We start from the raw sequence: 27,489 nt of genomic DNA on the forward strand, positions 1-27,489 counted from the left end.
AATAAAATGTAGGCATATCCTGGAATTCCTGATGCTTAATTTTTTCTTAGGAGAGGTGGAGAGTGTGGTCAGATATTGGCTGCATATGTCCCAGCTCTGCGTAGATAGAGGAGATAACAGACCTCAATTAAACTGCCCAATAAATCCACAGACTCAGTTTTTAGCCAAGGCACCTGGCCAGGTTTATTGTCAATGAGGCACGGTCTTAGTATCCTGCAGACTCTACAGGACCACTAACACATGTATGCCCGTTACAAAGGACCAGCTCGGTGAATGGCGGGACTTTCTGCTCCCCACAAGGCCAGACAAAGACATTCCCTCTGAGATATATTTTTATACCCCAGTACAAACAAGTTATGTACTACCTCTCTGATATAGTTAGGTGCCACACTCTGACGTGAGTTACTGCCCCCTCTGACGTAGCTAACCACAACCCATTACCTCGTACCTGTTGGTTTGATTAAAACATCTCTATCCATCATGCTGTCATCCTGACCTTATTTTTAAAATGGGTCAGCATGTTCCTGTTATCTTTTGGGGAAAGTGTTGTGTGACAGGGTCGGGCCAGATGGCTAGAGGAGAGTAATAGAAGGCAGATATATTAGCCCCAGGCTAAGTAGGTCCCTTTTCCCTGGGTAAGGTAACAGGGAAGGTTCCAGAACAATCAGGAAGCTTCTGGAGACAATTAAGTCAGGCTGATTAGAATACCTGCAGCCAATCAAGAAGCTGCTAGAATCAATTAAGGCAGACTAATCAGGGCAACTGGGTTTTAAAAAGGAGCTCACTTCAGTTTGTGGTGTGCGTGTGAGGAGCTGGGAGCAAGAGACACGAGGAGCTGAGAGTGAGAACGCGGACTGTTGGAGGACTGAGGTGTACAAGCATTATCAGACACCAGGAGGAAGGTCCTGTGGTGAGGATAAAGAAGGTGTTGGGAGGAGGCCATGGGGAAGTAGCCCAGGGAGTTGTAGCTGTCGCACAGCTGTTCCAGGAGGCACTCTAGACAGCTGCATTCCACAGGGCCCTGGGCTGGAACCTGGAGTAGAGGGCGGGCCCGGGTTCCTCCCAAATCCTCCCAACTCCTGGTCAGACACAGGAGGAGTTGACCTGAACTGTGAATTCAGAAAAACGGCCAATCTGAGGGCTGCCGTGAAGCTCCAAGGTGAGCAAATCCGCCAATAAGCGCAAGACCCACCAAGGTAGCGCAGGAACTTTGTCACAGTTGGTATCGAGGTGTTCTGATACCACCTTTCCGGAATGTGTTTGTGTATATATTCTTGTGCCTATCACTGCTTAGGAAAGTGTGTTTCTGCAATACCAGCCATGTTCTTGGCAGATTCTGTGAGCAGGGCCTGCTTCTTGCTTACAACTTAACTTTGCTTTATATCAGCAAAGTTTTGACCACTACTTTAGCTCAGGCCCCTGATACAAGGGCTTATGTTTCAGGCCCTTTTCCTACTACAGAGAGATTTGGAGCTGGGAATTTTATCAGGACTGCTCAGTAGATAAAAATGTAGAGTCAATTAAAGTAATCTCCTCTGCAGAATTCGCCCCAATTCAGAAATCAGTTACTCAGGCACTTACCTTTAAAACACGAGTAAGTCCATCCTTGTCCTCTGAAGCACTTGAGCACATTCTTGAATCTGCTAACAGTTAAGACTGTGCTTAAGTGCCTGGCAGAACAGGGATGGATTTACATGCTTAAATTGAAGGATGTGGTTAATTGCTTTGCTGAATTGGGCCAACATGCAGTATGTATGCATGAATTATTTTGGATTTTGTACCAACCTTTTAGCTTAAAATCCAGTGAATGCTAGGTACACTGAGTTGATTTGAGGATGATCTTTGTAATAACTGAGGGAGTGGATAATTTACATGGTTGTTTAAATGTTCTGTTGTTTAATAAATGGAGGTTCCTTTTGCATGTCATTTATTTTAATCGGTTGAGGTAATGAGGCTATTAGTATAGCTCGCTCTTAGATGCCTGTGCAAATCCTTTCTTTGGATCCCAGTGTCATTGTGCAGTTGACTGAAGTTCAGAGTATTTGTGTATAACATGTAGGTGACTTTGTGTTGATCTGTGTTGTGTTTAATAGATCATGACAAGAAGGTGAAAAGATAATGCTTTGTCTGCTATTCTCTCAATTGGGGAGATGCTTTTCACCACTTTCTCTTGTGTTAATGGTCTTTTTCAAATGAACATGTATACTTATTTTTTTAAATTTATATTTTATTGTTTTTAGATACTTTGAAAAAATAATTAAAATATAAAATTAGTCTATTTAAACTGAACAAAATACTGTATAACCTTTTGTCACTTTTGTATTGAGCTTTAAACAAAAATAGCTTTGTCAACTCACACCTGACCTTTGGAGCAATACCTGTAAATGATATACATTAGAGAAAGATTTTACTCTAATCCTAAAAGAACCAAAACACTTTCCAGCTTTCTGTACAGTGGGAGGGGAAAGATGTCCAGTCCCAGCTTCTGGCAGTCGGAGGTATATGGAACCCTAAAGCATGGGGTTGCATCCTAGACCATCCTAGACCATTGATGGACCTATCTTCCACAAAGTTATCTAATACTTTTTTGAACCCAGTTATAATTTAGGCCTTCACAACATCCCCTGACAACTAGTTCCATGGGTTGATTGTGCATTCTGTGAAAGAAGTACTATCTTTTGTTTGTTCTAAACCTTCTGCCTATTAATTTCATTGGGTGACCTCTTGTTCTTCTTATGAGAACCTTTTCCACACCATTCATGACTTTATAGACCTCTATCATATCCCCCCCTTAGTCGTCTCTTTTCTGAGCTGAACAGTCCCAGTCTTTTAACTTCTCCTCATATAGAAGTTATTCCATACCCCTAATCATTTTTGTTGCCCTTCTCTGTACTTTTTCTAATTCTAATGCATCTTTTTTGAGATAGGGTGATCAGAACTACAAGCAGTGTTCAAGGTATGGGCGTAGCATAGATTTTTATACTGACATTACATTATTTTCTGTCATATTATCTTTCCCTTTCCTAATGCTTTTTTAACTGTTGCTGCACGTTGAGAGGATGTTTTCACAGAATTATCCACGAGGACTCCAAGATCTTTTTCTTGAGTGGTAACAGGTACTTTACACCCCATCATTTTATATGTATAGTTGGGATTATGTTCTCCAATGTGCATTATTTTACACTTATCAACACTGGATTTCATCGGGGGCCATTGTGTTGCCCAGTCACCCAGTTTTGTGAGATCCCTTTTGTAATTTATCGCAATCTGCTTTGGATTTAATTATTTTGAGTAATTTTGTATTGTCTGAAAATGTTGCCATCTCACTGTTTACTCCCTTTTCCAGATCATTTATGAATATGTTGAACATATGATAATCTGATAGCCATATCATAACAGATGATAAAATGATAACTCCTAGTTTCAAGTGACTGAAAATAATGTAGACTCACACTTTGGTCTCAAGTATTTGAATAATGAATTACTCAGATAGCTGTGTCTTGCTGTGTGTTAAACTACCGCACTAGCAGTATTTCTTTTCAACAGTGTCATCAAAGAACATTGATGACGCTTCAGATTAATGGTATCAGAAAGGCCCATTCTTATCTTTAGATGGGCAGGTGTGCAGGAAAAGGGACACTTGATTGTTGTATTGTGAATAGCGAAGAGTGGAACTCAGTTTTTACTAAGTGAACTTGGAAGTGGCAGGGCTCAGTCTCTTGGTGGCAGATAGGCTAAAGAAAGAGTTATCTGGTCTCTAATGGTTTAAATGTCACAACCCTTACTTGGCCACACAAGGAAGTAAGGGGGACTAAGGCCCATATTTATTCCCTTCTGTGGCCCCGCTTTGATTATGATGTTGGCTGTGGTGAAGATAACAGGGGTTAGTGGCCCCATACTCCCTAGTTTGGGGAAATGTGTGGGGAAGGGACAAAGAAGGATGGAATGTGGGAGGAGCCTTTGCTCTGGTCCCTCCCACCTTCAGCCAGAGTAGCTGGCTAGGTGCACAGCAGGGAGGAAGCTGCTTCATGAAAAGTAATTTACACCCTCTCTCATCCCCGTTCCCTCCTTGATCTGTGGGTGGGGCAGTGCTCTGAAGTAAATGATAATGTAGTGCACAATCTTGTAGTGAAATGGCAAAAATTGTTGAAATCCTGCTATGACAATTACTTCCTAAAACAGGCATTGGCTAAATGAAAAAGATGTCACAACTACACAAAGTGTTTCTTTCTCTAAAGATATTGTTTAACTGGATTCCTACTCTTGATTCGTAGGTCCTCAGCACAGTATAGGCTGGAGCATCTTTCAGATCAATCAAAATATTGCATCCCAATTCTTTTCTGACCATGGTTAGCTAGAGAGCTCCCCATTGGAAGTGCAACCAGGTTGTAGTTGTCTTTCACCGTTACAGACCTTGGCTTTGGAAAATATTTCTATATACCTTGATTGGTTTGCCATCTTCTTCAGTGCCCAAGGGTAGCTTCTTGGAGCAGCAGTCTTCTTTGATGTTTTTAGCTGCATAGCCAAAGTAATCTGTGAGTTGTTGGCTCTTCTAGGAAGCGAGGACGGTGTTTTTGGACATCATGGTTCATGTGCAGCAATCGTTTTGTAGTGTGAAGGGAAACATCTAATTTAAGAGGCGAACCTTATGTACTGCAAAAAGTGTGCAGGTAGTGTATTTTATTTATTTTTTTATTTAGTTAGCCTTAACTTTCTTTTTTGTTTCTTTTTGCCATTCCTATGTAGAGAACATCTTCCTGGCAAGACATAGAAATTTCTGACAGCAAAAGGTAAGTGTAAACATTTATATCTTTGCTGGTTTTTATATCTTTTTGAATGCTAGTAACTTTGAATACTTACATTACCAATGTTGCCTTTTACTTAGTTTTGTACTCTGGATATTTTGAGTAAATTGTTTTGCACTGTATGGGCTAAAAATAGTGGCATGTTAGTTGCTAGCTGCTCTGGTCAAATGGTCGTCACTGGTGCCTTTTGTTGCTGCTTTCTAAGAGTATGGTAACTGACTGACTGTGGCTGGTGGTGTTGTAGTTGCTCCATACTATACAAGTTTATACTAATATTTCTTCTGATGTCATAGTGACGGTTTGATGATAGTATCCAGTTTAGGAAAAAATGTAAATGTAGATACACTGCAAAAATTATTCAATAGAACAACAGCAAATAAACTAAACTCTAAGTTACTGTGTTTTGATTTTTACAGCAACCATAATTCCGCTTTTGTGTGTGTATATGGTATTTCTTATTCCTTTATATTGGGTAATATTTACACCTAAATCCATGTACATTTGGGGGAAAGGGGATGAAAAGTGGCTACATTTTCCCCATCAAAAGGGAGATACTGGTAAGAGTTGGAAAGAGATTATGGCCTCAGGTTTCTCTCATATGAAAAAGAAATGTTGAGAGTTGAAGAGGAAGACCATGAGCGGTGGCCTCCATTATTAAGAGGTGCTATTCAGATTAAATTTCCCTCTTGAAGAATTCCTGTCTGAAGAAGGTCAAGGTGGGATTTGGGTCTGTACCCTTGAAGATAATCAAAGGTGATGGTGAAGGGTAGTGGAGTTGATGGAGTTAATTCTAGCATTCGATGCTGCTGCAAGCTGCTGTTGTGTTTATGTGTGGTGAACAGGATAGAGGGATGTCATTCTAGAAGTGGCCTCATAAAATGTGGATAAACATTCGTAATTTATATGCTTATCAGAACTGAGACTAAATTCTAAATATTTTGAGTTTCTCTCTCTGCTGGTATTAACAAGTGAGGTACAGAGTTTCACAGTTTATTGTAACTATAGTTGTGACCAAATATATAACTTGTAATAGTAAAAAAGTTTATTGAAATAGACTAGCAAATGAAATTAGAATATCAGAATATACTTTTTAGTTTCCATTAAAGAATATTTTCCAATTAAGTAGAAAAATGAGAAACTCTTGGTGTAATTCTGATTTTAAAAATAGAAATTATTTCCTCAGACCACTCAGGATGCTGCACTTGTTCGGGAGATTTCCTCCTTTCTTGACTCTTGGTTTTGACACCTGTAAAAGGATCACCTGTGCAATCTTGATGCTGTTTATTTAGTTGGCTTTTCTTCAAAAAGTCACAAGGGAACATATTTTCACGGTGGAATATAAATCCCTATCAGAATAATTATACATGAAGCAAAGGTGTATTGTATTTTGAATTATGAAAACTGGTGTGACAACTATTACATACCTTGGCAAGTTGAGACTAGAGCTCTAATTCCAGTGCATCAAGAGTGCCTTTTAGTCTCATTATTTCACTCTTTCTTGAGCTTTGTTGATCAACATTGGCAGAAATCACTTGTTGCAGGGCTCCATACTGTAATACCACAATCAAATAAAAATAAAATGTTAGTTAATGAAATAAAAACAGTGTTTCATATACTTGCTATACCTTTCAAATAATGCCATTTTTACCTGAGAGTTGAACTGTTCTTCTGTCTCTCTGTGATTCTTTTGTGCAAGGGCTTCATACCGTGCTGTCTTCTCATTTAGTCAGATAAACTCTTGGAGATGCATCCATTTCAACATTGATATCACCGCTAGTAACCCTTTGAAAACTTTTTAGTTTCTGGAGAAGACGAAACCAGGAGGACTTTAATAACACAGTGAAGTAACACTATAAGATATGAAAAAGTGATCACCGCCTGGAATAAGTTTAACACAGCCCTGACTGTATCCACAAAGTGAGACTGTCTTTGGATCATTTGATCTAGGCCATGATTCAGTGAGGTATTTAAGTACCTGCTTACTTACATGAGTAATCCCATTGACACGTTCTCTGAGCCTGGGTCTACACTATGAGCTGGGGTGTGATTTCCCTGCTCATGTATGCTTACTCGCAGTAGATCGCATTGACCTAGCATGGGTATAAATAGCAATATTGCTGTGGTAGCATGGGTAGCGGCAGCTTGAGGCACAACTCCTTCCAAAGCTGGAACCACCACTACAGTCTAGGCCACTAGATGTTCTAAGAGGTCCACCACTACCACTCGTACTGATTGAGGAAAGGCATGAGAATAGAGACAGATATGGCATTAAAACAGAAGTGGGAACTGCCCCAGTATATCAGACGGTGTATCAGCCAGGCAGATTTTTAGCCGGTATATGTGTAATTAACAGAGGTTTTCATTCCTGAATTTTGTCTCCTCATAGCAAAATGTAGTTTGACAAGTTAATGTCTATTATCTACAATCGGGCAATTTTTTTCTAATGTTTTTGCTAACTTTATTAAGTACACTTTCATAGAAATATGTTCTTAGGATATTTGTTATGCCAAGGATTGTTATGGCAGTAGGTAAAGTAGAGAAAAACTTATTTCACTATTCTTTTAATCTTTTATTTAGATGAGCAATCTTTTTCCCCTTTTAACTTTAGCTCTGCTACATTCTCTTCATCTTTCACACCTCATAATTTCAACAGGAAACAGAACAAAACTTAGAATGACATATCTGAACAGCACTGCTACCTGGATTATTAGTTTTGCATTTTTTATTTTTAGCAAAGAAAGGAACATCAGATCCGTTGTCATTGTTTGACTCAAAGACATAATTTAGCCAATGCACAGATTTCTTCTTAAGTTATTTTTAAACAAATTTGGTACTAAAACCTGAGCTGTGCATTTGCTCCACAGGAGCCTGCCAGTGAAAGTCCTGGTATGGGGGGGGGCGGTATTCACTAAAGCAAAAAGTTCTTTCTAATTTGGGATTTATAAGAGGCTGAGATATTGCCTGGTAAATTCATTTTATAATCTGAGCTCACTGGAATTCTTTAGCAAATATTGATTGTAAAAGAGGATTTCACTGGTTGTTGCAATAAATCATCTAGTTTATTTTGTAAAAAGAAAAGGAGTACTTGTGGCACTTAAGAGACTAACCAATTTATTTGAGCATAAGCTTTCGTGAGCTACAGCTCACTTCATCGGATGCATACTATGGAAAGTGTAGAAGATCTTATTATATACACAGAAAGCATGAAAAAATACCTCCTCCCACCCCACTCTCCTGCTACACAGACTATGCTGACAGCTTGTGCCACACGCTCTCAAAGAAACTGCAGAATCACCTGATCAACATCCTCTACAGCAAACAGGGAAAGATTAAGAATGAGCTCTCCAAAATGGATACTCTCATAAAAAACCAACCTTCCACACAAACTTCCTCGTGGCTGGACTTTACTAAAACTAAGCAAGCCATTTACAACACACACTTTGCTTCTCTACAAAAGAAAAAGGACACTAAACTTTCTAAACTACTACATGCCACAAGGGGCTACAGCAGTGGTTCCCTCAACCCACCCAGCAATGTTGTTAACCTATCCAACTATACTCTCAGCCCAGCAGAAGCAGCTGTCCTATCTCGGGGCCTCTCCTTCTGCCCCTCCACCCCCACGAACATGATACAGTTCTGTGGTGACCTGAAATCCTATTTTCGATGTCTCCGACTCAAGGAATATTTCCAGCATACCTCTGAACAACATACTAATCCACAGAGACCTCCCTACCAACACTACAAAAAGAAGGATTCTAGGTGGACTCCTCCTGAAGGTCGAAACAGCAGACTGGACTTCTACATAGAGTGCTTCCGCCGACATGCACGGGCTGAAATTGTGGAAAAGCAGCATCACTTGCCCCTAACCTCAGCCGTGCGGAACACAATGCCATCCACAGCCTCAGAAACAACTCTGACATCATAATCAAAAAGGCTGACAAAGGAGGTGCTGTCTTCATCATGAATAGGTCAGAACATGAACAAGAGGCTGCTCGGCAGCTCTCCAGCACCACTTTCTACAAGCCATTACGCTATGATCCCACTGAGAGTTACCAAAAGCAACTACAGCATTTGTTCAAGAAACTCCCGGAAAAAGCACAAGATCAAATCCGCACAGACACAACCCTGGAACCCCGACCTGGGATATTCCATCTACTACCCAAGATCCATAAACCTGGAAATCCTGGGCGCCCCATCATCTCAGGCATTGGCACCCTGACAGCAGAACTGTCTGGCTATGTAGACTCCTTCCTCAGGCCCTACGCTACCAGCACTCCCAGCTACCTTCGAGACACCACTGACTTCCTGAGGAAACTACAATCCATCGGTGATCTTCCTGATAACACCATCCTAGCCACTATGGATGTAGAAGCCCTCTACACCAACATTCCACGCAAAGATGGACTACAAGCCGTCAAGAACACTATCCCTGATAATGTCACGGCTAACCTGATGGCTGAACTTTGTGACTTTGTCCTTACCCATAACTATTTTACATTTGGGGACAATGTATACCTTCAGGTCAGCGGCACTGCTATGGGTACCCGCATGGCCTCACAGTATGCCAACATTTTTAGGGCTGATTTAGAACACCGCTTCCTCAGCTCTCGTCCCCTAACGCCCCTACTCTACTTGCGCTATATTGATGACATCTTCATCATCTGGACCCATGGAAAAGAAGCCCTTGAGGAATTCCACCATGATTTCAACAATTTCCATCCCACCATCAACCTCAGCCTGGACCAGTCCACACAAGAGATCCACTTCCTGGACACTACAGTGCTAATAAACGATGGTCACATAAACACCACCCTATACCGGAAACCTACTGACCGCTATTCCTACCTACATGCCTCCAGCTTTCACTCTGACCACACCACACGATCCATCGTCTACAGCCAAGCTCTGCGATACAACCGCATTTGCTCCAACCCCTCAGACAGAGACAGACACCTAAAAGATCTCTATCAAGCATTCTTACAACTACAGTACCCACCTGCGGAAGTGAAGAAACAGATTGATAGAGCCAGAAGAGTTCCCAGAAGTCACCTACTACAGGACAGGCCTAACAAAGAAAATAACAGAACGCCACTAGCCGTCACCTTCAGCCCCCAACTAAAATCCCTCCAACGCATTATTAAGGATCTACAACCTATCCTGAAGGATGACCCAACACTCTCACAAATCTTGGGAGACAGGCCAGTCCTTGCCTACAGACAGCCCCCCAACCTGAAGCAAATACTCACCAGCAACCACATACCACACAACAGAACCACTAACCCAGGAGCCTATCCTTGCAACAAGCCCGTTCCCAACTGTGCCCACGTATCTATTCAGGGGACACCATCACAGGGCCTAATAACATCAGCCACACCATCAGAGGCTCGTTCACCTGCACATCCACCAATGTGATATATGCCATCATGTGCCAGCAGTGCCCCTCTGCCATGGACATTGGTCAAACTGGACAGTCTCTACGTAAAAGAATAAATGGACACAAATCAGATGTCAAGAATTATAACATTCATAAACCAGTCGGAGAACACTTCAATCTCTCTGGTCACGCGATTACAGACATGAGTCACTATTTTACAACAAAAAAACTTCAAATCCAGACTCCAGCGAGAAACTGCTGAATTGGAATTCATTTGCAAATTGGATACAATTAACTTAGGCTTGAATAGAGACTGGGAGTGGCTAAGTCATTATGCAAGGTAGCCTATTTCCCCTTGTTTTTTCCTACCCCCCCCCAAGACGTTCTTGTTAAACCCTGGATTTATGCTGGAAATGGCCCACCTTGATTATCATACACATTGTAAGGAGAGTGGTCACTTTAGATATGCTATTACCAGCAGGAGAGTGGGGTGGGAGGAGGTATTTTTTCATGCTTTGTGTGTATGTAATAAGATCTTCTACACTTTCCACAGTATGCATCTGATGAAGTTAGCTGTAGCTCACGAAAGCTTATGTTCAAATAAATTGGTTAGTCTCTAAGGTGCCACAAGTACTCCTTTTCTTTTTGCAAATACAGACTAACATGGCTGTTACTCTGAAACCTAGTTTATTTTGTGTTGCAGCTATCAATGCATTTAATAATAATAATAATTAATAAAATATGTATATAGTGATTTTGTGTAAGGGGCTGCTTCCTGACTTTGAACTTGTCTCAGGAAGGATTACTAGCATTGTAAGAAAAAATTGGTGCATAAAACAAATACCACAACTTTTGTCTATTTAACAGTTTTTCAAAGAGATTTACAATACCTAGTGCAGTTTTTCATTTTTTCTACCACAAGCACAATAAACATTTTCCCAGCTAAAATTGTATGTTGGTTATGAAAATGAAACTTAAGCATCACAGTGGAAGTTCAGTTTGGGAGAAATTCTCAAAAAGTAATATGGAACAGATGATCAAGTGTCCTCTTTTTAAAAAGAGCAAGTCATTTCAAATTGAAATGTGCTATTATAACCAGTGCATGAGTACAGTTGCAGCAGGATTCCTGTTACTTGCACCTGGTATAGAAATGTCAGCACCCACACTATCCCTTATGGGGTTTGTGGTCGGACATATTTCTGGGTGCAGCCCACAGGTTGGGACTGCATACTATATAGTTCCTCTTTTAATAAAAATAGCAAAAGTGTTAGAAGCTAGGCCTCCAGATAGTGTCACTGAAATAATAGCAGCAGAAGATAAATTAGCAGCATTTCATCTTCCATAATTCCAGTGCATTAAACTTAACTCTGTGAGTATAAATTCTGCCCTTGACATAGACAGGAGGGTTACATTGTTAATCAAACCCAGTTACCAAATTGTTTGAGCTTTGCCCAACACTAGAATCAGACAGTACTTAATTCACATAAAAATAATCGGGGCAATGTATATAATTAGCAAAATTAAGAAAGTTTATTGACATACACCAGAACATATATATATTTTTTTGTTTTGCTTTGCATAATAGAACACTTCTGATTAAAGTGAAAAGAAAAAGCAAAGACCTTTCACTAGACTCTCCCTTTTTAAGGAAAGAAAATATTTCCATAGCCACTCGGGATGATGCATTTACTCATTTGCATTCATTCTGGTCACTTTGTATTAGTATCTGTAAAAGGACCATATCTTGATGTTGTTTATCTTATTGGCTTCTCTTCAACTGACTGGACATTAGATGATGTGATTCTACCATGCTGATCTAACTCTTCAATGATTGTTTTAAATACTCTGATTTTTGTTGGTTCTGAACATGAAATAGAAAATGTGAATGTCAAAACTTAAATATAAGATAAAAAGTAATGCTCAATTCACTGTCATTTTTTTGCAAAGGATATGTTTCAGATATACTATAGTACATCAATCAAACATTGATTGTAGGCAGACAGTGGCGTAAATTAATTTAAGATACTACAAGGACTTCTTCATTTCTTTCTTAACTCGGAGGATGAAATTCCTCATTACCATTTTGGGATAAGAACTTGACTAAAATACTCCATTATATTTAAAGAAAGTCAATTAGATTAATAACAAACAACTAACACATACTGAGAGCATATTTTTTACTCATAAATAATAGCCAAAAACCCCAACATTCTTCTTCTACACCTGAATTGCCAAGATCTCTACAGCCTAATAACAAAAATCATAGGAAAACAAACACAGAAACTGATTTCCTTTGCTGATATCACCTGACTTAGAATCAGAGCTTGCAGATCCAGAACGTCTAGATCCCAACTCTGCACCAGAGCCAGAACCAGTAGATTCTGAAACCGTAGCAGATCCTGTACCTCTCAATTCCAAACCTGTGCCAGATCCTAGATTTCTAGATCCTGAATCCCCAGATATAGAACTTCTAAATCCAGGACCTCCATATCCGGAATCACTGTAATAAGTAATATTTTATTTTAATTATTATTTAACTATATTTTCAGCTCTCCCATTATACGCAGTGTGGAACAAAAGTAGAGAATGAGATTTTGTGCTTCGCCTCTAAAATTTGCAGCGCAGAACTTGAAGCACAGGGAGATGAGGGATTAAGGTGGCTTTAAACCAGGGGTTCCCAAACTTTTTACTAAGGAAACCCACCAACTGCATTTTGTCTTTATTTTTGTGCCCTAGCCAGGGACCAAATTCGTGGGGTGGAGGGTGGGGAGGCAAAATCATAGGCCAGCATCCCCTTCTTCTCGTCCCACTGAGGGGGAACTGATCACCCACAGCAGTACCCTCTGTCCTGGCACTGCAGCCCTAATCCTGGCCTGGTGTGGAGGGGAGACCCCAAGAAAATGGGGTTGGAGAACAAGACTGTGCTGTGTTCACTCTGCAGCAGTAGGTCCATTCCCACAGGATTGGGCCTGCCTCCCCGCTCTAGGCAGTCCATCCTGGTGCATGGTGTCACAGCCCCATCAGGTTTGGCTCAGCCACCCCTCCGTCATGATGGAGGGGTAGCCAGGCCAAATCTGAGTGGCGCAACCACCCCTTAGATTGGAATGCCTGGAGTGGGAAGCCCGGCCCTGCGGGACAGGAGCTATCGCTGCAGGGTGAGTGAATGGCAGGTTTATTCTCCAACCCCTCTGCACGAGGCCTGCGACCCATGGAGAACCTTCTGGCAACCCACTGGTGGGTTGGGGTCCACTGTTTCGGAAACATCACTTTAAGCAACCTTCATATCCTCCTAGTCCTGAGCTGGACTAGGCTCTGCGACCAGAGCCCTATGGGCTGCAGTGCCACCTGGAATCTCCACATTGTTGCATGTTCCAGCCTTGGGCTTGACATGCTGTTCCTGCCTCCATCCCCCTCCCTGGCATGCCCATATTCCTGTGCTTGCCAGAGAATCCCTGGACAACAACTTTAGGGCTGTCTTTCACAGTTCCAGCACTGGGAGAATTTTCTATCAACTGGAACTGAGGCTTGTAGAGTCCCTTTACACTGGTCCTGCCCTTTTATCTCATTTAAAGAGGCTGGAGTATGAGTGACGATTTAATCTGCAGTCCCTGCCCAAGGAGCATGCATTTCAAACGAAACAATCCATTTCAGACACATTGTATATCAGATTATATGAAAGTCTGATATCAGAGTAGTACTGATGGCCAGTTTCAATGAAAGGTTTTGTGGAAAAAGGTTTGTTTTAAGAATGGATTTGAATGAAGAAATGGTGACTCTTTTACACAAAGGAGGGAGATATTTACCATATAGTAATATTAAAATTTCAAGGAATACAGAGAGATTTCAAAAGGGAATCAGAATTTTATGAGTCTGTCAATATTTTAAAGGGTTGTAGAAAACATAAATGTTTAACATAAGATTTTTTTTCTTAGTAATTTTAATGCAATATCAAATTAGATCCCGCTAAACCGCACTAACATGAAGTGGCAGTAGTCAGAGAACAGTGATACATGTAGTACCTAGACTAGAGAGTGGATAATACATCCAGAGCTGGGTGAATTTTTTATGACACATAGTTTACTTGCTGAAACTGCTGTTTCTGGCTTGATCGAAACTATTTGTGAAATTGAGTCGAATTCGCTGAATTGTTTTGGACAAAAAAAAATTTCAAAAGTTGATGCATTTTGGTGTTTTGCTTAGAAATGTAGTTAGATATATTTAAAAAACAAAACCAAAAAGAGGTTAAAAGCACCTAAAACCAAAGTGAACCCCTCCCCCCCCCAAATTTTTGTTCTGGGTCAAATAAAACATTTTGTTTGATCTGAAACAGAATTTTTTTTGTTTTTTGTTTTGGCAAGGAAAACTGAAAAAATTGCCTTTCTAGTCGACCCCAAAAGATGTAAAAAAAATTTTCACTTTCCTAAAAAAATCAGTTATTTGTTTAGCTGTAAATACTTTGTTTCCTTCAGTACTCTTCCCTTTTCTTAACTTCCCTCTCCATCTAGCAGGCGGTGGTAAACCTCAGTCTCATTTTCCAGATGAATCTTGATGTCCAGGAGTAATTCATACTCTGAATTCTGGCATTCCATATCATCCCTTATCTGTTGCACTTGTGTCTCCATGCTGCTAATCGCCACTTGTATTTCTGAAAGTTGTGCACAATAACAACCTTCTGTCTCTGTCAAGGTGGCTTCAAGAGATTGTTTCTGACATAGAATAAGAATGCACAGTACTATTATGAGGGGGTGGAAGAAAAACCTTAATAACAATGAGATATGAGCACATGAAATTTAGGAGCCTAAGCCCCATCTTCAAAAGGAATGTAGCCACTTGGAGCCAAAGTCTCATTAACATTTTACCTTAGATCTTTGGTTTAATAACATGGAATATAAAGATAAAGAAAGCAGGTTTTATTATTTAGTATAACAAACCACTCAACAATTAGTAATGCACAATTTTAACTCTTTAAAATGGTCACATATTAGTTTTCTTTGTTGATATACCACTTAGGAGCCAAAGTCCCATTAAAAATTTGACCTTAGATCTTTAGAAATTAATTTAAGAGGTATCTATTCTCATACCAGAACAAGTTGGGATTTCAGCTCTATCTCCAAGGCTTGAAGAGTGCGTTTCAGTTCAGTAATCTGCTTTTTGTTGGTACTGGTCTCCTCAGCTCTAAAGTTGATCTGTACATTGAATTCTTTACTCTGAGGTATTGCAATAACAAAAAAAAAGTTATTTAGTGAAGCAAAATGTCCAAGTTTCATGGAATTGAGTCTGCTTTCAGAACACTTGTTAGCATATAGTTACCTTTTCACTGAACCAGGCTTCAGCGTCTTTCCGATTTTTCTCAGTGAGGGCCTCATACTCTGCTCTCATTTTATTCAGATGAGTAGTGATACCAATTCCTGGAGTAGCATTAATTTCTACATTAGCATCACCAGAGATCGTGCTTTGCAAACTTTTCATTTCCTAAATGAAGAGAAAAGAAGACTTGTGCCTTGATCCTGCAAGGAACTAAGTTCTCTAGCCTTCATGCTCAGTGTTCAGAGTACCTTAAGGAAATGTCTATGCTGCAGTGTAAGCCCAGGGTTCAAATTCAGGCTCAAACTGAATCTCACTTCCCTACAAATCATGTTAACCCAGGGTCCGAGGACCCCACAGATGTGGAGGGTCTGAGCCTGAATCAGTCTGGGACTTAGGTTCAAGCCCTACTGCTTTGTAGTGTAGATGCAGCCCCACTAGACTTCTGGGAGTCAAGCAAAAGTATTCCACAATCCCGTGAGCCGACTTGCTTTGTCCTTTGAACAGTCAAGTTTGGTGGACAGACAGTTTTCCCATGCTTGCACCATAAACAAAGAGCTAGCATGGCCACATTTTGAGAGGGCAGTAGGAAGTCTGAGATGTGGATGGTTAGATTTGGCCCTGTATAATACAGTGTAGGCACTTGAGCACCACGTTGGGACCCAGGGTTCAACAATTCCTAACCTGGAGTTACAAATGAGTGTAGACATACCCTAAGTGGCTTGTTCGTGGTCTGCCTAGTTCTATTGCTTTTTATGCCATGTGTAAGTAGAGTCAGGATGAGCTCCACCCTGACATCTGGTGGTGAGGTGTGGCGAGTTTTCAGGGGCTGATCTCATTTGCATAGGCACACCCCCCCCCCCGCCTAGAATGAGGCCATAGCTGCCCAAATGGTCACTTTGGCTGCTCTGGGATCCCCAGTGTCTCTGTTATTGGGGCAGGAAGAATACATTGTTATTACCCTGATTATGGGAATCAAGGACAGTGGAACTGTACTTGGCCTTTTGTTATGATGGAGGGACTCGCCATTAACTAAGTAGCGTTCGCTAGGCAAGGGACATGGGTTCCAAAACTCTGTGAATTGAGAGAGGCTGGAGACGGGTATTAGTACCTGGTGGTGTGGGCCCCTTTGTGAGGGCCTGAAACATCAATTGCACCTCTGTCTCTCTCCACTGTGGAACATCAGAGCTAATTTTGGGTCTATTAGGAGTCTAGCTACACTTGCTGAGCTGAATTCACTTTGGCCTTATGGTGCACCAGCACTGAGGCTCCCACTACTACAAGCTGAAATCACTAAAGAGCTAAAATCACTGAGCACTGTGTCCAGTAGTGGGGAGCCTGAAGATCTGGAGTGGAGCAGAGCAGTTCATGGACCGGCTGGTGGAGCAGTTCATGGGATGGCGGGAGCTGCTTGTGGGATGCGGAGCGGAGCAGTTCGTGGGACAGTTGGTGGAGCGGAGCGGCTCGGAGTGAAGTGCGCGCGCACACACACACATACAAAAAACACTCTGCAGATGAACTCTGGGGCTGGACTTTTGGGTTGTTGGACTTTGGGTGATTTCTGGATTGCTGGACTCGAGACATTTGGGTTGTGGGACTCAAGAACCTGAGGGAAAGGACATGGCCCAATTTGCTGGGGTGGGTCTTTGCTCATGGTTTGGTTGATGAACCCTAGTTGTGGTGTTTTCCCAATTTAATGCTGATGTCGTTTACCTCATGTTATTAAAGATTCTCTGTTACACCGAGACTCTGTGCTTGCGAGAGGGGAAGTATTGCCTCTTTGAGGCACCCAGGGGTGTGTGTAAGATTTTCCCAGGTCACTGGGTGGGGGCTCGAGCCAGTTTTGCATTTGCTTTGATGAGAGGGAACCCCTGTGTACTGAACCCGGCCCTTGCTGCTATCAACTCGGCCTAGCAGAAGGGTTACACATGTATACTTGTTTCAAGTACATGGGGATAAGATTTGCCTACTAACAAAGTATTCCATCTAACAGTAAGTAATAACAAAGTGTAAAAACCATTTTAAAAAGACTAGCTGCATAGCCCTTTATAAAAATACCTGCCAATTTATGATTAACATCCAGATTTAAAAGATTAAGCACTTAAATTTAAAAATCCAGTATTATGCTTTTAAATTTTGTTTTAAAGTACTGAGTTAATTATAATACACACGAGGAATTTTTTCCCCAAAGTCTCAGGATGTAAATTCAGAATTTTGTTTTCAATATATAGTTTAATTAATAAATCTGTTTGGAAAGATGAATCAGAGCCATTAAATGTATGTGAGCACTCTGTTTTGGCCAAGAATTCTCTAAATCATATAGTATTAAAATATAAAATAGTTTAAAACTAAGATTGAGTGTCATTAAAATTTTGCCACATGAATTAATATGTGAAGGAATTTGCTTCCACATCTCTTTATTTATCAAGTGTATTGCTCTGTACATCCATAGAGGGGCAAAAAAGTACAACTTTATTTCATGTTCTTTTACCTAAAGAAATCATAAGGCAATCCTCTTGATTTGTAAAGACATATGAAAATTAATCCTTTTCTTTCAAATGTAAATCTTTGCAAAATTGCAACAAATCCCTCCCTTATTGCCAGTTATGAATTCTAACAATGTCTGACTAGTATAAATGCTACAACTCACTAAATAATTGGCTAGATTGCGTCTTTGCCAGAAGTCATGAATGAGGATCAGTGTTGTTGTTCTACTGCACCATGAGAAGACCAGGGACCATATTGTGGCACCAGAGACTCAGTAAGGTTCCTGGTTCCCTGCTTATTCTGTGGGGAAGTAATCTGTGCCAGCCCCCTACCCGGTGCAGATTACTTCCTCCTCCATGCAGGCTCAGCTGTGCTGAGTGTGGAGCCAAATCTCTCTCCACTCCCAACTCTTGCCAGCCCACTTCCCACTAGCCACGTACTTGGAATGGGGAGTAGTGACACTGCAGAGACTGCTCTTTTCAGCACTGCTACCTGCAATATTGATACACTGCACAGAAGAGCAGGGGGGCACCAGACACAATCTTTCTCCTCTGCATGGTGTGCAGCGTGAGTGAGAATCTTGCTCAATATCAAATTATCAAAATTTACAATTTATTTTGTCCTTAAATTTTTCTGAAAAGCAGTCTCTTTTATAATGTATACCCCCAAAGAATAAAAATATTATCTAATCCTTCAAAACAATAATTTACAAAGATAGTATGCAATGAATTATTAATAAACAAACATCTTGGGCCTGATTCTCAGCTGCTTAAATCAGCGTACCTTCATTGACTTCAGTGGAGCTACACCCGTTTATAAAAACTGAGAAATTTGGTCCCTTGACTTCAGGAAGCTAGTTATAGATCCTGCCTTACCTCCTCATGGTTCTTCTTGAGGTAAGCCTGCTCTTCATTCAGGTTTTTAGTCTGCATCTCCAGGTCACTCTTGGCAAGAGTTATTTCATCCAGGACTTTACGTAGACCATTGATGTCGGCTTCAACACTTTGGTGGAGGTGTATCTCATTCTCATATCTAAAAAGAATTGTTAAAAGAAGTAGGGTCAAATTGTAATACCATAGCCATTGCTGCATGGTATCTTATTCCACAAACAGTACATTTAAATCAGTGGGCTTACTCACTGAATAAGGTACTTCTCAGTGTGAATAAGGTTGGCAGAATCTGGCCCTTAAGTCTAGAAATCAATTTAGATCATTTGAGTAAAAATTATTTGTTTTCATCTCTTTTGCTAATTTGTAAGTTCTGGAAAATGCATGCAATCAAAATTTCCATTGACTGAAAGATTGGGTTGATGGCCATTGGACATTAGTTTTACAATCTAAATCCCTCTACAATTCTATTATTTTTATAAACCACCAAATGTGTGCTAAAATCTGAGTTATACATTGTATTACACAAAGAGTAGTTGTAAAATATTTTCACAATATGAATTTTTTACAGAGATGTTAATCAGTGCTGGAATCTGTAAAAAGATTTAAGAATTATGCTTGGAACAGTGTCTCCTTCAAATGCAAAAGAGAGAATATTGAAAGATTCTAGTACAGTGGTCTAATAGTATTAACTTTTGCATGATTTTGGCAATACATGTCTAATATAATTAATTCAACTTACTTCGGTCTGAAGTCAGCAGCAGCCAGCTTGGCATTGTCAATTTGCAGAATGATCCTGGCATTGTCAACAGTTGCAGCAATGATCTAAAAAACAGCAGGAGGTACTGAAAAATAAGTTATTTCTTGGACTCTTGTAAGTTTGACAGGTTTACTTGTGTCTCATGGATTGGATGAACTTAATCAAAGTCAATGGAGAAAAAATTTAAGTAGTTAAAAAAACGATATCTGATACTTACATGAATATCTTACTTACATGATATCTGATACTTACATGAATAACTAAAATGATAAAATATTTGCTTATCTTGGTTAGTTCAGTATTTTAGAAATATTTAATCATTTGTCCACATTCTCCTTTTTGTTACTCCGTTCATGCTTATTCTCATTTTTCTTTTTCCATATCCTTTTCCAATAGTTAACCTAACACCAGGTGTGCATCAACTTCATACCCCCTCTAAAATAAAGCCACATTAGGACAATGTTTGACACAATGATCTCTTTCTTGTAGTTTCCTTTAATTCTGGCAGTCTTTATAGCTCTCTACTTTTGGAGATTTGTGAATATCTCCTGGGTTATGTCAGTGAACTTCCGCTGATTTTCTTAAACTTGATCTTCATTATGAACCTATTGAGTACACTCAGGTCCCTGGAGCCCAATCCTGCTGCAAATGAAATTGTCAACTTACTTATAATGTAGGCTTGATATTTGACATTAATATTAGCCAGAGACATAGTTAACAATTTACTTTTCAGAATAAGACAATAATTAAATACATTATTTAATCCCAATAAGAAATTGTTTAAAAATATAACTTCTTACCTGATTTACAAGGTTTTCAATAATAGCACAGTATTTACTGTAGTTGTGAGGTCTTCCATCAGTATGTGGTCCAAATTTCTCTTACCAGTCCTTGATTTTGTGTTCAAGCTCTGTATTTGCCTCTTCCAGAGCATTTACTTTGCCCAGGTAGGAGGCCAAACGGTCATTAAGGTTCTGCAAGGTTTCCTTTTCGCTACCTGAGAGAAGTCCACCATCTCCGCCTGTAGCACCAACAGCACCATAACAGAAGTTATAAAAGGATCCACCTGCTCCACTTCCAATGCCACACCATCCAGAACCAGCACCCCAGCCTCCGCCAGACCCATACTTTCCCACTCCAGAACCTCCACCCAAGCTACATGCTCCACCACTAGGTATTTTTATAGATGCACCGCCACTCCAGCACCCTGTCTTGTTGAGTCAGACATGCCAGTCTGCTCCAGCACAGACCCAGGGTCTGAACCAGGTGCCCCAAAACTGCAGACTTAACTGAAAATAACTTAAGAAGAGTTCCTGTCTTTAACACTCAGATACCCAACTCCCATTGGGGTCCAAACCCCAAATAAATCCATTTTACCGGTAAACTCATAAAATGTTCGCCCTCTATAATACTGATAGAGAGATATGCATAGCTGTCCCCCCCCCAGTAAAAAGTGATTTTGTTAAATTCAAAAAGTAGGATTTAAATGGTTCCAAGTAGTAACAGACAGAACAAAGTGAATTACCAAGTAAAATAAAATAAAACATGCAAGTCTGTCTAGTAAAGTAGTAAAACTGAATACAGATAAAATCTCACCCTCAGAGATGTTTCAATAAGTTTCTTTCACAGACTGGACTCCTTCCTAGTCTGGGCACAATCCTTTTCCCTGGTACAGCCCTTGTTCCAGCTCAGGTGGTAGCTAGGGGATTCCTCATGATTACCACCCCCTTTGTTCTGCTCCACCCACTTATATATCTTTTGTATAAAGCAGGAATCCTTTGTCCCTCTGGGATCCCACCCATTCTTCTCAATGGAAAAGTACCATGTTAAAGATGAATTCCAGTTCAGGTGACATGATCACATGTCACTGTAAGACTTCATTACCCACTTGCAAGCCCACAGGTATACAGGAAGACTTACAAGTAAAACAGAGACATATACAGGTAATTGTCCTTGGTAATGGGAGCCATTAAGATTCCAAACCACCCTTAATGGCCCACACTTTGCATAACTACAATAGGACCTCAGAGTTATATTTCATATTTCTAGTTTCAGATATAAGAGTGATGCATTTATACAAATAGGATGACCACACTCAGTAGATTATAAGCTTTGTAATGATACTTTACAAGAGACCTTTTGCATGAAGCGTATTCCAGTTACATTATATTCACACTCATTAGCGTATTTTTATAAAATCATATAGAGTGCAACTTCACACTTTCTGTAATGAGTTACATGTGTTTGCAATTTTTGAAGTTCCTTTTGCCGGAAGGCTGTGCAAATACTTCTGGGTTGATTTCATCTTATTTTGTTTCTTCAATCAGGATAGTGCTGAATAACTATGGGCTAAATTGTCACTTTACAATTTTCCCTGAGCAAGGGGATGCATGTAGTTGTGTTTCCCCAGAAGCAGCCTGGCAAGCCAGTTTTGACTCAGAGCTTTCTGGTCTCTTCACTGCAGTGGGTAGGTAATGTTCTATACTGGGTTTATGCCTGGCTCAGCATATATAATCTGGCACATCACACAGAGGGTCGGAGCCAAGGCTCTGTCTAGTCCCTGCCCCATCCTGCTCACCTGCAAAATGTGGAGGTGTGGGGAGGAAATAGTGGTTCTTTTTCGAGTGGATCTGCATATTCCCACTTATGGGTATTGTGCCACCTAGTGGTGCATAAGAGCAGAACCTTTTCCAACCAGTGTCAGAGTGCTTATGCGTCCTCTTCTGCCCCTCTGCTCAGCATCTCTGAACGTTCTGATTGTGAGGCTATATAAAGGCTATATAAAGGGGTGCAGAGCCCTCCACCACCTCAGTTCCTTCCAATTGCATGCCAAAGATGGAAGGCAACTGCTCTGGTCCATTTGGATCTGGGTATTTTTCCTCTGTTCTTAGTGTTCTGTTAATTGTTTAGTATCGTGACCCTGGTCGCTGGAGGGGCCTCACTGAGATTGCTCAATCAGGGCAAACTGCAAAGAATGGGCGAGACGATCCTCCAAACTGATTATTCTAATAATTAGCAAAAAGAAAAGGAGGACTTGTGGCACCTTAGAGACTAACCAATTTATTTGAGCATAAGCTTTCGTGAGCTACAGCTCACTTCATCGGATGCTGTAGCTCACGAAAGCTTATGCTCAAATAAATTGGTTAGTCTCTAAGGTGCCACGAGTCCTCCTTTTCTTTTTGCGAATACAGACTAACACGGCTGTTACTCTGAAACCCATCTAATAATTAGGTTAATCAAGCCAGCAACAAAACAGCTTCTGCAATACCTTACTGGTTATCAAGAAGCTAAAATACAGCTCCCCTAAAGCAGTCCACCTGTGGTCTCCCACCCAGACAGCCCAGTCAAATATGGTGGTGATTATTTCAGATCTTATCTATATATAAAGTTCCACCAAGAGATTGGACACATTACCCACCAGGTCAATGAATAATTCAGATTTTACCCAAATGCACGCCTATAGCCAATTCTTATGAACTAATCTAAGATTTATTAAAAAAGAAAAGAGAGTACTGTGGTTAAAGATCATTACACATACATATATGGATAAAGTTCTTAGGTCAGTTTCATAGCAGAGATGGTGAGCTGCTAATTTGTAAAAAGTTTGTCCAGAATCAGTTCCATAGGTTATAGTCCAATAGGCAGTCATTGTGCAGCGTTTGTTTAAATTCTTCCATAAGAAACAGCAGAGTAATACAGAATTGAGCTGGAGGCCTCTGTCTTGTGACTTAAACTTCCCCTGACAAAGTTCAAGAGATTTGAGATGAACAGGATCAGGTCCCAAAGTTCTTTTATAGTTGAAGCGCAGCTGATAAACCTCTTGTCACAGCAAGCATTCCTTGATGAAGAATAGATAATGTATATTGTTGCTTTGAAGTCAATTCCTATTTCCTATGTATACACAGGCAGTTAGTTGCATTGACTAGCATATGGCAGTTAACCATTCAAATGTTCCCAGTAGGTAGTTTACTACAAACTTTACAGAGAAATAAAGACGATATTATTATAACACATGTTTCATCAAGAGTTCCTGTACCTGCTGTTGGTACCAGGGGACTACAACCCCTGAATGGATCTTGAATGGCTCCCAGCGGAGCAGATTACTGTCATACCAGTGAAAAAGGTCCACAGTAATTAGCTTGCATACACTGCAGTTTGTTCAAGAAGGAATTACACAAGTGGTAAAGGGTTACATTAAGCACATAACTCCTGTGTTAGACATTAAAGAACTATACAGTAAGAGCTTGAAGGGTAAACCCCTTTAAAATCCCTCCTGGCCAGAGGAAAAATCCTCTCACCTGTAAAGGGTTAAGAAGCTAAAGCTTAAACCTCGCTGGCACCTGACCAAAATGACCAATGAGGAGACAAGATATTGTCAAAAGCTGGGAGGAGGGAGAAAAACAAAGGGTCTGGGTCTGTCTGTGTGATGTTTTTGCCGGAGACAGAACAGGAATGGAGTCTTAGAACTTAGTAAGTAATCTAGCTAGGTATGTGTTAGATTATGATTTCTCGAAATGGCTGAGAAAATAGCTGTGCTGAATAGAATGAATATTCCTGTCTGTGTGTCTTTTTTGTAACTTAAGGTTTTGCCTAGAGGGATTCTCTATGTTTTGAATCTAATTACCCTGTAAGGTATTCACCATCCTGATTTTACAGAGGTGATTCTTTTTTTTACTTCTATTAAAAGTCTTCTTGTAAGGAAACTGAATGCTTTTTCATTGTTCTAAGATCCAAGGGTTTGTGTCTGTGGTCACCTATGCAAATTGGTGAGGATTTTTACCAAACCTTCCCCAGGAAGTGGGGTGCAAGGGGTGGGAGGATTTTGGGGGGAAAGACGTGTCCAAACTCTGTTTTTTCAGGAACCCAGATAAAGTTTGGTGGTGGCAGTGGAAATCCAAGGGCAAAGGGTAAAATAATATGTACCTTGGGGAAGTTTTAACCTAAGCTGGTAAAAGTAAGCTTAGGAGGTTTTCATGCAGGTCCCCACATCTGTACCCTAGAGTTCAGAGTGGGGAAGGAACCTTGACAGAGCTATACATTCCTCTTAGTGAGCCTCTCTTTCACAAACATACACAAACAGGCCCTGTGCTAGCCTCACACAGTTCCTGCTTGGCAAACGGAGAAGGTAGTTAACAATTCTATGGACGACTTCTCTCCAGGTCTGGTCTCCTCAGCCCTCTGGTCTGTCTCAGATTCCCTCAAGGCAAGGCTTTGGCTGCCTGGAAACCCCTCTGGTCACAGTCCTACTCGAGCCCACAGAGCAGAGTTTTGGCTACTCTGTCTAGCGCGCCGTGAAGCGTCAATTAAGGAATTCCCCCAACCGTAACGTAATTTGCTTGATTTTTATACTCTTTTTCCTCAGAGGAGTCACATGTCCTAAAAGCATGCCCAGTGGGCGTGTGGCTACTAATTTTTACTAATTAAAAATTTCCTAATTAATACTTTAGGAGGAGACTGCAGAGTGGTGCCAACTGAACATTATCCCACATTCACTCCCTTTTCAATCATTCACTTCAGCCTCCTGTCCTTCAGCAGGGTTGAGATGCCCCGGTGAGCCCATGCTCCATTCAGGATGTTCTGCATATGTTGTTTGCTTTCAAGTGGACATTTTTGCTGATCCAAAGATCAGTATTGATCATACACACAGAATGGAGCCAGTCAGTTTCACCTCTGCCATCTGCCTGATGCTAAGAGAAGGATTCTGCTCCCAGAATCCTCTTTCGCAGTTCAGTCACGTCAAGCCATGTTCTCACCATTCATTTAGTATGGCCACACCAATTCGGCACCATCCCAACACTTGCGATGGTACAGTCTCATTGCACTAGAGTTGGGGCAATGTCTTTTGCTTGTCTTAAGCAAGCCCCTGAGATTTGCAGGGCTGCTATCTGCAATTCTGTATACACATTTACTATCACATTATGCTTTCTATTTGGCTTTAAGGGGTGATGCTAGATTTGGTACAGTGGTGCTTCAGTCTCTGTTCTGTTCAGTTTCCTCCAAGTTATTTTCAGCACTGCTTATCAAACAATCCGTAAGTGGGAATATGCAAAGCAACTCAAAGAAGAAATTAAGGTTACTTACTTGTAACCGGAATTCTTCAATATAGCACCCGCCATCCCCTCTTTCTCAGAGTCCTTTTATTCTGTGTCTGTGGGTTGGTGGTGGAAGGAACTGAGATGGTGGAGGGCTCTGTGCCCCTTATACAGCCTTGCCCTCAGAATGTTCTGAGACACTGGGCAGCGAGGGAGGAAGGGGTAAATGAGTGCTCTGACAAACTGCTTGGAGAAGGTTTGGCTGTTAGGCATCAGTAGGTGGCACAATACCCATAAGTTTATATATGCAGAGCCACCTCGAAGAACTCAGTTTACAAGTAAGTAACCTTCATTTCTGTGGAGTCTGCTTCTTCTGCTGCACTGTGACCTTTGCAGTAGAAATATATTAATAAAGCCCTAGTTGTGACATTAGTTGAACAATAATACACTCATCCTGACGCTATATATTTTTATAACCGCTTAGAGGCCACTTTCACCTGAATAAAAACATGAAAAGAGGCCATTTATGGAAAAAGAACATTACTGAACCACAACTGCTTTGTGTCCTGTTTTCTGTTATTGATAATATTTTACTTTAAATAATGTCTCTCCACATAGTTCAACTTTTTCTGCTACTTTTGTTAGAGACCACATTTCAGCAAAGCACATAAGCACATGCTTAACTTTAAACATGAGTAGTTCCAATATTGGAACATGAGTAGTTCCAATAACTTGGCTGTAAAGTTGTTTATGAACTCCCAGATTATTAACTAGAACTGACTAGGAATTTAAATTAGATTGCTTGCTTACATAAGTAAGGTGAGTAGGATTTAGCTTAAATGGGTAAAAGGAAGTACTACTTTAAAGAAGTGTGTGTGTATATATATCACAGCCATAAGATTTAATAGCTTAGTAAAATTAAAAACAAATAAGACATATAGCATCTGCACTTACACTAGATTAAGATAAAAATTTTAATGGCTATTCTTTTCTTCAGAGCATCATATGATCCTATGTTGTGGTCTTAAAGAAAATATCCTGCAATGTTGTTGAAGTGGGGGTGGAGGAGAGGGAGAGGGCTTACATCTTTCTTGGGAGCATATGCCATAGCAGAAAAGGATACCGGACTAGGTAGACCATTGGTCTATTTTGGTATTGTAATTTCTAGGTTCACATAAGGGTAAAAGTGAATTAACCTCATTTTTTTTAGGTCCTGATGTCTATCCTCTGGACTTCATTTTTTTTATTTGAAAAATCATTAAAAAGAAATTCATCTCAACTGTGTCTGGCCCTAGCTAAATAAAAAATAAATTTGTACAGAACTTTACATTTACTGTGCATTTGCTAATGATCTTTGCAATAAAATGTGAAGTTATTTTAACCAGTTACCCCATTCAAGCCTGGTAAAAGCTACTGACTTGTTAAATCTCCTGTTTTGTTGAAATCATTTTCTGTATGTTGCAACACATACTCATTCCTAAACCTTGAAACACAAAACAGGTTTTTGGGCCATAAAAACAAGCTTTGTTAAATGATTAGTCATTCACATCAACTATTCTTACCCTATTAAGGAGTGAATACTTCTGTGATTTTGCCCTTCTCCATTCAATGAAGGTTTGGCTAGTTCTTCACCATGCTTGACTAATAAAGGTTCACAAGGGTAAGTTGTGATGCTGTTAGTCAAATCTGTCTTTTAAATGATCCTAGAACAATGGTTAACCAATTACAAATTATCATCCCCTGTGACATGTCTCAGAGTCTTTTTCCTAGTGACTCAGCAACGTGGAAATGGTAAGTCCCACTCCATCTCTTTTGTGCCATTCCTAAGGTGCAAATGGAA

General features: G+C 40.4%; 1 protein-coding gene and 1 long non-coding RNA gene across 6 annotated transcripts in view; one reads left to right on the forward strand and one right to left on the reverse strand.

Moving 5' to 3' along the window:
- The window catches only part of LOC140903888 (uncharacterized), a 342,875-nt gene that overhangs the window by 45,307 nt on the left and 270,079 nt on the right, over positions 1-27,489 (forward strand). For both annotated transcript variants that reach the window (XR_012156377.1, XR_012156378.1), the window contains exon 2: positions 4,747-4,790. This is a non-coding gene — a long non-coding RNA (uncharacterized lncRNA). The remainder of the gene's footprint in view (positions 1-4,746; positions 4,791-27,489) is intronic.
- On the reverse strand, positions 5,928-25,836 carry LOC140903887 (keratin, type I cytoskeletal 10-like). 4 transcript variants are annotated; one of them, XR_012156376.1, is made up of 9 exons: positions 25,699-25,836; positions 20,418-20,638; positions 19,600-19,682; positions 18,846-19,002; positions 15,490-15,651; positions 15,261-15,386; positions 6,454-6,655; positions 6,230-6,355; positions 5,928-6,051 (listed from the first exon to the last, which is right to left on the reverse strand). XR_012156376.1 is itself a non-coding variant. In XM_073325825.1 (7 exons), exons 4-7 carry the CDS (start codon positions 18,900-18,902, stop codon positions 6,524-6,526), a joined length of 477 nt encoding a protein of 158 aa, XP_073181926.1. In that variant the 5' UTR covers positions 18,903-19,002; positions 19,600-19,682; positions 20,418-20,638; positions 25,699-25,836; the 3' UTR covers positions 6,395-6,523. The 4 variants fall into 4 exon arrangements, 2 of the variants coding, with proteins under 2 accessions (XP_073181926.1, XP_073181925.1); XR_012156375.1 differs by having other exon boundaries at positions 5,928-6,355; XM_073325825.1 differs by lacking the exons at positions 5,928-6,051; positions 6,230-6,355 and having other exon boundaries at positions 6,395-6,655.

The sequence above is a fragment of the Lepidochelys kempii genome, chromosome 27, assembly GCF_965140265.1.
Source record: "Lepidochelys kempii isolate rLepKem1 chromosome 27, rLepKem1.hap2, whole genome shotgun sequence".
NCBI lineage: Eukaryota > Metazoa > Chordata > Testudines > Cheloniidae > Lepidochelys > Lepidochelys kempii.